This window comes from Mercenaria mercenaria, chromosome 6 (genome assembly GCF_021730395.1).
Source record: "Mercenaria mercenaria strain notata chromosome 6, MADL_Memer_1, whole genome shotgun sequence".
NCBI lineage: Eukaryota > Metazoa > Mollusca > Bivalvia > Venerida > Veneridae > Mercenaria > Mercenaria mercenaria.
Window position 1 is genome coordinate 90309135 of NC_069366.1, and position 9216 is coordinate 90318350.

At 34.2% G+C, this 9216-nt stretch overlaps 1 protein-coding gene across 1 annotated transcript; it reads left to right on the forward strand.

Moving 5' to 3' along the window:
• Positions 1 to 2505: 2505 nt before the first annotated feature.
• LOC123559803 (uncharacterized) lies at positions 2506 to 8126 on the forward strand. The gene is made up of 5 exons (XM_053547024.1): positions 2506 to 2587; positions 2826 to 2960; positions 6418 to 6533; positions 7706 to 7802; positions 7952 to 8126. The coding sequence occupies exons 1-5, from the start codon at positions 2521 to 2523 to the stop codon at positions 8113 to 8115; spliced, it is 579 nt and encodes a 192-aa protein (XP_053402999.1). The 5' UTR covers positions 2506 to 2520; the 3' UTR covers positions 8116 to 8126.
• The last annotated feature ends 1090 nt before the right edge of the window (positions 8127 to 9216 follow it).

Below are 9216 nucleotides of genomic sequence, written 5' to 3' on the forward strand. Positions count from 1 at the left end.
AATACTTCAGTGACTTGTTCTAATCATAGTCTGGAGCTCTGACCTTAAAATGCCAGACACTGCAAAGTAGATTGTTCACTTGTTACAGTTCAAAAGCTGTTTCTGTTTTGTTTGAACTTTTTCAAAGTAGTTCAGACATTACCTTGTTTTATCTATATATAAGAGAGACCGGAAAAGTAGATGACATGACCTCTTACTATAGGTAACTTTAAATCACTTCTGTATTCCTGCAAATCAATTTCTTTTCGCATACAACTTATTTTGTCTGTATTTTCAGAAGCCTGCTATGGCAATAGTAACTTACCGGTTAAAGAAATACCTATACCTAGGGGACAGTTACTTTTGAATCAGTTTAATTATCATTTTTTTGTATTTGTTACGTTTTTAAAGTAAATATAATATAAAAATGACAAAGTTATTTTAGTTTGCTAGATTACAGTAGAAAATATTACTTATACAGCTATTTGAATCACTAAATTACCCCCCTTTTAAGTTGATCACTAATAAAGGGAGGTATTTTATATTTAAAAAAATTAAAATGTAAGTGAATACATTTGTTAATATACATATATGTTGAATATAGTTCAATAGTTTACATTTATATATTGCAATTACATAGATATAAATAATTTCTTCATTGAATAATAAACCATGAATATGTTCACAGTTTACAGTTCAAATCATGATAAATGAATTTGGATCTTGGGTGCACACCTTAGTTTGATGGAAAGTCCAGCTGAGTGAATTGCACATTATTTTTGGTGCACTCACTGCTCTTGGACTTTGAAATTATGAACATTTTAAGTTCTCAAAGTTTCATCAAAAACTGTGACATGGACTAATTCCAACTATCCCACTTTAAAAACAAGAAAAAATGTCTTGGAATCATAACTGATGTTCATCAGCAAAAGCTTAAATTTAGTTAATTTATTGATTGTAGTAGCATCATGTTAATTAAATCAATTATTTATGTACAGATACTTTCACAATGTAGATTTTACTAGCATTGAACAGTGAAGTAAAGGAACTTTATGGAGGGAATGAAATTGACTCACGGGTATATTTAACCAGACATACTTGGAAGAAAAAAGAATTTCAGTTTACCAGTTTACAACATGTTAACAAGATTTGTTACAGGTGTCACATTTATGCAAATGAAATATGGGTGTTATACATGTAGGATGTTACATAGTGAAGGACTAAGTTAATACTAGACTGTAGTCTCACTCATCTAAGAAGTTTACATCAATCTTTAACTGAACTGACAAAATGATTGGCTTTATTGGTAAAATAAAAGTGGTTTGATATTATATAAAAGTGACCCTCGAGAATTTTAAGCTTTTTTTCAAAATTTGGCTAGTTTTCTTATACCGGTACAATTTTATTTCTCTACGGGAAAATCGCTGTCGTTTACAGTGATGCCATTTACGTCCGTCCCCCATGAACGTCACTGTGGGCACTGCAGTTGAGAAAGCGACGTAATGTCTTTTGCATTAAGATCCATGGGGGAATAACAAAATTGCCATTTTTGACTCGAAAACGTACTATATCAAAAAAAAAAAAAAAAAAAGAAAGAAAAAAAAAAAAAAATGAAAAAAGTGTCTGGAGATATTAATGTTCCAGTTGTGTTAGTATATTTTTAACAAGTTTGGATAAACATTCTCTGAACCAGCCGCTGAAATTGGTTGAATGAGACACACTTTAATAAATAAAACTCTATAAGAAGGAGGAGATGTCACAGAAACCTGTTGCATTCTATATTTGAGACTATTGTCAGCCACAGAAAATATAGTTTGGTTGTAACTAAAGGATTAATGCAAGTGGCTACAATGATTGTTTCTTGCAGTAAAGAATGTTATTATGCGTAATTAAACCAACTTCTTAAGGCTTTGCCACATAGCTGAAATTTCATGAGCACTGATGAACAATAGCGTCAATGGACATACCTGAGGATTTTCCATATATTATCATGATTAATGCCTTTGTATCACTACTAAATAAAATATTTGCTTTTTGAAGAAACAAGGCCTTTCTTATTGTGTCTGTTGTTCATTGTCCATAAAATTACAGCTCTGTGATGGCACCTTAAATGAGACATACACTAAAATTCTTTGCATTTCTTTACAAGACTCTGTGGAGAAGGATGAAAAAACAACAGTAATGGATGCCGGTGGTGAAAGCAGTGTCAACAACACAGCTGAGGACACTATTCAAGAAACAGAACAAAGTAAACAAAGCAGTAATAAGATACACACAATTTAATACATGTATTTATATTAGATTTTTTGTGCTTAAGTAACCAGGTCCTCACAAAGACTTGGTGTGTGTAGATACTTTGTATCACCAGAAACTATGCTTTCATTATTTCGAACCTTTCTGTTGGTCAGAGGAATCTACTGATTTGTCTTTGTTATATGTTAGACCACCAGAAAATGTACTTTTTTCATTCCGAACCTTCTTGTAGGTCTGGAAGAACTTTCAGGACCCGTAGAGGAGAACAAGATAGAAGGAACTGAAGAAATGGATGCCGATGGTAAAAGCATTGTCAACAACACAGCTGAGGACACTATTCAAGAAACAGAACAAAGTAAACAAAGCAGTAATAAGATACATACCATTTAATACATGTATTTATATTAGATTTTTTGTTCTTGAGTAACCAGGTTCTCACAAAAGACTTGGTGTTTGTAGATACTTTGTATCACCAGAAAGAATGCTTTCATTATCCCGAACCTTCCTGTACGTAAGAGAAATCTACTGATTTGTCTTTGTTATATGTTAGACCACCAGAAAATGTACTTTTTTTATTCCGAACCTTCTTGTAGGTCTGGAAAAACTTACAGGACCCGTAGAGGACGATAAGATAGAAGAAACTGAAGTAATGGATGCCGATGGTGAAAGCAGTGTCAACAACACAGCTGAGGACACTATTCAAGAAACAGAACAAAGTAAACAAAGCAGTAATAAGATACAGTGGCGCTTGCGATAAATTTCCGTGCTTTCGGGAAAATAGGCGGTACCCGTTAGGTAAGTGTTCGTGATACGATAACCGTGTGCAACGAAGAGAAACGTGTAAATGAAATACGCATGCGCACCGTTAAACGAGAACCGTGAAACGAGAGATTATTGCGCCTGCGCAGCGAGAAAAGAAACGATAACCGTAAAAAAATCTGAATCGTTTTATTCAATAGAGACATTATCATCTATTACGGGTTTGTGTTAACTGGTACTGCTGGTAGTAGTAGTGAGCAGTGATAACAACTGTTATAAAGTGTTAATCAGTCAAAGTATCAGACTGGGCATTAAGTTTGTTGAATGTGAATCGACGCAAATGTAGAAAATTGGTGACACAGTCTGCATATAATTACGAAACTGAAAGTACTTTTCAGAAAATCGCTCTTTGTAAACAAAATTGGCCTGATTTAGATTTTCAAGAAATTGCGTCCACTGTGACGCACAGAATTTATTTTTACGGGTCATTTGTCAGAAAAGTGCGACTATGACGCAGGATTTGTGAATAGAGGCAGTCAGCTGTTTAGAAGTCAAAGGTATAATAAAAGTGTGCGGAAAAAATTGTCGCGTGCAAATTTTATGTACTTGCAAATATCCTAATTAATGATTATAATCGATATGTGTGATAATCCGATCAAACTCAGTAAAAAATAACATGTGTTTCTTAAATTAATCTTATCTGAAACTGTCTTACGACCAATAGTTAAGACTGTTGTGTTATTTGGCAAAAAATGCATTTATTTTCTTTACGAGTTATTTATGATTCATAAAAGAATAATGAAATAAAGAGCAATAATAAATATATATCAGGTCATTTCTAATTACGACCAGCGTGTTTTATGCGTTGACTAATATTTTGTCTTTCTTTCATTTAAAAACAGATTTTTTTTTCTATTTCCAGTTGACAAATGAAATACAAAGAAATACTTAAAAACACCCTATGATAAATATATCAGAAATCCTTTCAGATGTTCAGTCCTTTTCGATAAGAGTGTTTTATATGCTAGTGTATATATATGTAATTCATTTAAAAATGAAGAAAGAAACTTTTTAATATATATTTTCTGTTTCAACTATTAAGTGAAATATGAGGTAATAATTACATAAATTACGAAACAAACATGGCAGACCGTTTTAGAGCATTTCATGCACCGAATCATATATTGTCATTTATTCATAAAAAACTGTAAGATCGATATTTCTTTCTTTCATAATTCGTTTTCTTTTTATATTAATATTAAGACCTATCCAGTATCTCGTTACACCGGATGTAAAAAGTTTACATTTTCGTCATTTCAAAGTAGAATAAATTGAAGCTTATTGTTTTTGGTGATCGAGCCACTTTTTGGGAACGCCTACCGTACTTTTGATTGGCTGATTGATTCTCTATTAACGCTTCTCGTTTAGATACCATTTTACTTATTGGGAACGCCCACAAAGCTTTTGATTGGCTGATCGCTTCTCGATTAACGCTAATCGTTTCGATATCATTTAAATGGACTATAACTGAGATAACCGGGAAACGGGAAACGTTTCAGAAGCGTTTGTTTCAACAGCGTTTACAAACGAGATTGCACGGAAGTTTATCGCGAGCGCCACTGTACTTACAATTTAATACATGTATTTATATTAGATTTTCTGGGCTTAGGTAACCAGGTCCTCACAAAGACTTGGTGTGTGTAGATTCTTTGTATCACCAGAAACTCTGCTTTCATTATTCAGAACCTTCCTGTAGGTCAAAGCAAACTTCTGATTTGTCTTTGTTATATGTAAGACAGTTTTCTTAAAGAAGAGATAAATAAACAAAAAAATAGCCAGGTCCTCACAAAATAGAAAAATAAGGAAACTTCACAGGTCGCTCAACACGACAAAAACGAAAATGTTGCAGGCTCGGTTTGATTGAGTCTGTTCATGGACGGTAGTGGAAATGCAAGCTACCGTCCACGCCCTCTAGCCCCGGGTTGAGCAGAACTCAACATTTACACATGCTAAAAGTACAAAAAGCAATTTAGAGACATCCTCAAATGTATTCAAACGGCGGTGAACATGGAACCTTCAATGATACACGTGTTGAGGCGTGTAATTCCATTAGAGCGTCGTTTGGTCCCCAGAAAAAGTAATGGGTTTGCCCCAAACGAGAAAACAATGGGCAGAACTAAACAAACGGGAGTTTAAAAAGGGGATCTGAGGTTATGGAGCATATCACAGGAACTGTCAAAAGACAACATTAAAAGGCAGGCACCATATCCAAAGAGTGATTATACAATACTCAAGGCTATGAGAGCGGGAGTATTGGAACCACCCAGGCCGAAATGGTCATGCTGAGAAATTAAATAGTACCAATAATACGACATAAAAGTCGTGCTGAACGATCTGAGAAGATCGAAATATAACAGCCCTGATTGAAGACTTGGTGAGCCGCCCGGCTAGATCAATTGGTAGAGCCATGGGCTTAGGTTCCGAGTTTCGAGCCCCGGTTGTTACAACTCCCTAAGGAGTTTTGGCAACCCACTACTGTTTCAAGTGGGGTAGTTGCCTGTTACTAGCAAGGATTGGCGTGTCCTGGTAAGAAACCCAGGAGACGCGTTGTGTAACAGGTCGCCTTTAAATGACTCTGACTGTTAATATGGTATTAAACACCAAACAAATAAATAAAGACTTGGTGTGTGTAGATATTTTGTATCACCAGAAAATGTACTTTTTTTTGCTCCGAACCTTCCTGTAGGACAGAGCAAACTGATTTGTCTTTGTTGTATGTAAGACCACCAGAAAATATACCTTTTTATTCCAAACCTTCTTGTAGGTCAGGATAAACTTCACACTGGACCTGTAGAGGACGATAAGGTAGAAGTAACTGAAGAAATGGATGCTGATGGTAAAATCAGTGTCAACAACACTGTGAGGACACTATTCAAGAAACAGAACAAAGCAAACAAAGCAGTAATAAGATACATACTGTTTAATACGTGTATTTTTATTAGCTTTTTGTGCTTAAAGGGGCATACCCTACAACTGATGGTATATAAATAACTTCAAAAACCATACATGATTAATATATTGAATCTGTTGCCTCCAAAAGTACAAGCAAAAAAAGATATTTACTTTTAAAGAAACAGAACAAAGTATACAAAGCAGTGATAAGATACATACAATTTGATACATGTATTTATATTAGATTGTTTGTGCTTAAGTAACCAGATCCTCACAAAGACTTGGTGTGTGTAGATACTTTGTATCACCAGAAGCTATGCTTTCATTATTCATAATCTTCCTGCAGGTCAAAACAAACTTCTGATTTGTCTTTGTTTTATGTTAGACTACCAGAAAATGTACTTTTTTATTCCGAATCTTCCTGTAGGACAGAGCAAACTTCGGATTTGTCTTTGTTTTATGTTATTATTGCAGTAATTTCACAGATGATTAATCTGAAGGAAAATGAATTAGATACAGAAGCAGGCTTTCTCGGACATAACATCAATGTGCATAGAGAGTTTTACAGACTACCAGAAGATACTCTTCAGGTAATTACAAATATTTGTTAATTGAAGGAGGTTTTAATAGTTTCTGTTGCATATTATTTATAAAAATCAAGGTAAACTGCTCATAGCTGCCTGGCTAGCTTGAAGAGCCAAGGATTCAGGTGCGGCGGGTCATGGGTTTAAGTCCTGGTAGTGACAACTTCCTGCCACTTTTCAGGGAGTTGGCATGTACTTGTAAGAAACCAAGGAGCCTATAAATGACTCTGACTCAGTTACAATGTTACACCACGAAAAAGGTAAACTGCCTGCCTGTATATAACTGAAATATGGCTGTGAGACGGTTGAAAACCAAACACAAAAAAATAAATCTATACCTATGCAAATGAAGTTTGGGGAATATATACAATGTAGGAGTCACAGTCAGTTGGTTGGTTAATGGGTTGGTAGGTCGGTTGGTCTGTCTGCATTTTCGTGCGCACGAACTTCTTCCACTCTTTTGAAGGCATTGCAATGAAACTTTATGCACATGATCACTATGAAGTGTAGATATATGTGACCTATTTTTTTCTCGGTCTCTTAAGTCTTTGCACTGTTATAGCCCTTTAATGATTTTTACACTATTAAATAATCTTGTGGCGCAAACTACTTCCACTGTTACGAAGTTTTGACATACTATTTGCCCAGGTCAGTTTCTGCTTTCCTGAATTACCTGCCTTTGAACATAGACAAAATACAAATGTATGTGCATTATTACTTCAGATGGATATATCTCAGTAACTACTGAAAGGATTCATTTGAAAATTTATTTGTCTTCAGTTGTCTCGGCAACTAATGATGATATGGATTTATGTTTTCAACAGTATGAAATAGTCATGTTAGATATCTTGTTTTTTAACTGTTCACTTAACATGCTTAAGTCTTTGCAGAGTTATTCCCCATTATTCATTGACTGTAATATAGTCTATAAGAAAACTCTGCATGAAGTGCTACAATGCCTCTGGTGTGATCCAGTGCTACAACGCCAACTCAAAAAGGTTCAAGCCCGCACATGGTCACCACTGTTATAATTTTCCGTTTATACAGTGCTGTACCATTTTACATCATGCTGTAAAATACTGTAAAGTATTCTTGTTTCAAAAAGAAAAGATAACCACAATATTAGCACTGTCGGGAAAATTACTACTTAAAGTCAGTACTTAGAAAATATATTTTAGGTTGCTAAAATCAGCAAGATCCTTCTGGAGATGGAGCGGGGTAACATACACCTGTTCAAAGGGAAAAGTCTTGATGACATACAGTTAGATCAGGAAGGTAATGTCCTTAAAAATGATGTCTGTCCTTCATAACTTCCTGAATTTAAAAACAACTAGAAAAGTGCTTGTATTTGAGTTTGAAAAGTACTGTTTTTATGAAAGTTATATGTGCACCTAGAAATATTTAAATTTGTTACATTTTTTAAGAACCTCTAGAGGAGGATAAAGAAACAGAGGCAGCAACAAAAGATTCTGAAAGGGATGTTGGTGGTGAAAGCCATGCAGTTGCCACAGCTGAGAACATACTAGAAACAGAACAAAGTAAAAAAGGAGGTAAGGGGATACAACTTGTTAAAATACATACACAATAGATACATGTATTTTGAGCTCATGTAGTCAGGTCCTCACAAATATTTGGTGTGTATAGATATTTTGTATCACCAGAAAATAATTCTGACTTCCATACCTTCCTAGGAGAAAAAAAACTTCACATTTGTCTTTATTATATCTTTCAGTAAGACAGCGTTTAGCTTGGCTGTTTTCAAGGAAAAAGTCGAGGTACTGTCATAGCTTTGGTGTTGTCTGTGTCTGCTTGAGTACAAAATTATTATTACTTCATGGATTTGGTTCATATTTACACACAACAATCCTTAGGACAAGACCTTCATACTGACCTATTAATAGATGACCCTGACCTTCAAATGACCTTAACACTTAAAACCTCAAAAAAGTCATATTTTAACATTACTTTGTGTAACTTGTTCATTTCTTGATGGATTTACTGCATATTCACACACAACAACTGTGGTGACAAGACCTTCACATTGAGATATTAATAGGTGACCTTGACCTTCAAATGACCATGACCTTTAGACTTAAAACCTTAAAAGTCATATTTTACAAAAAGATGCAAAACTGCACTTTTTATGCTTTAAACATGGCCAGTGATGTTAGAAATCAACTTACTGATGCTCTAAAGGCATAACCCCCTTATCTGTAATAATTTTTTGACAAAAAAATAATTTCCGAAAAGTCTCCCTTCATACAAAAATATCAAAAAAAAAAAAAAAATTCCGACCTACCTACCCTAATTTTTTTGAGCATGTTACCGGAAACAAAGAATTTTTAGGCCTTAGTAACATAATAAAGTATGTATGAATTTTACTGTTTCATTTTACCATGCATGGCATTTTGTCATTTTCTACTCTTAATAAGCAGTGCATGTAGAATAAATGATTTCAATGTGTTAGTTATGTTTAAAGTCACTTATTTTTCATTTAAAGCAACACAGTACACTAATACTGAATGAATATTATACTGATTTTCTGTATGTGTCCCCTGTTCATCTGCAATATAACTCAATTTTGAGTTGAAAATTTTAGAAATTAAGATTACTGGACAGTCTTGAGATTTGGCATGTTTTAAACATTCAAAATTTGAGAAAAAAGAAAAGGTTTTAAAATAATATGTTA

Excerpts from the sequence above, each read along its gene's own strand:
- LOC123559803 (XM_053547024.1), top strand. The coding sequence starts at position 2,521 with ATGGATGCCGATGGTAAAAGCATTGTCAACAACACAGCTGAGGACACT. Across the intron at positions 2,961-6,417 it reads AGAACAAAGTAAACAAAGCA|TAATTTCACAGATGATTAAT; the intron begins GTAATAAGATAC and ends TTATTATTGCAG. Across the intron at positions 7,803-7,951 it reads CATACAGTTAGATCAGGAAG|AACCTCTAGAGGAGGATAAA; the intron begins GTAATGTCCTTA and ends ACATTTTTTAAG.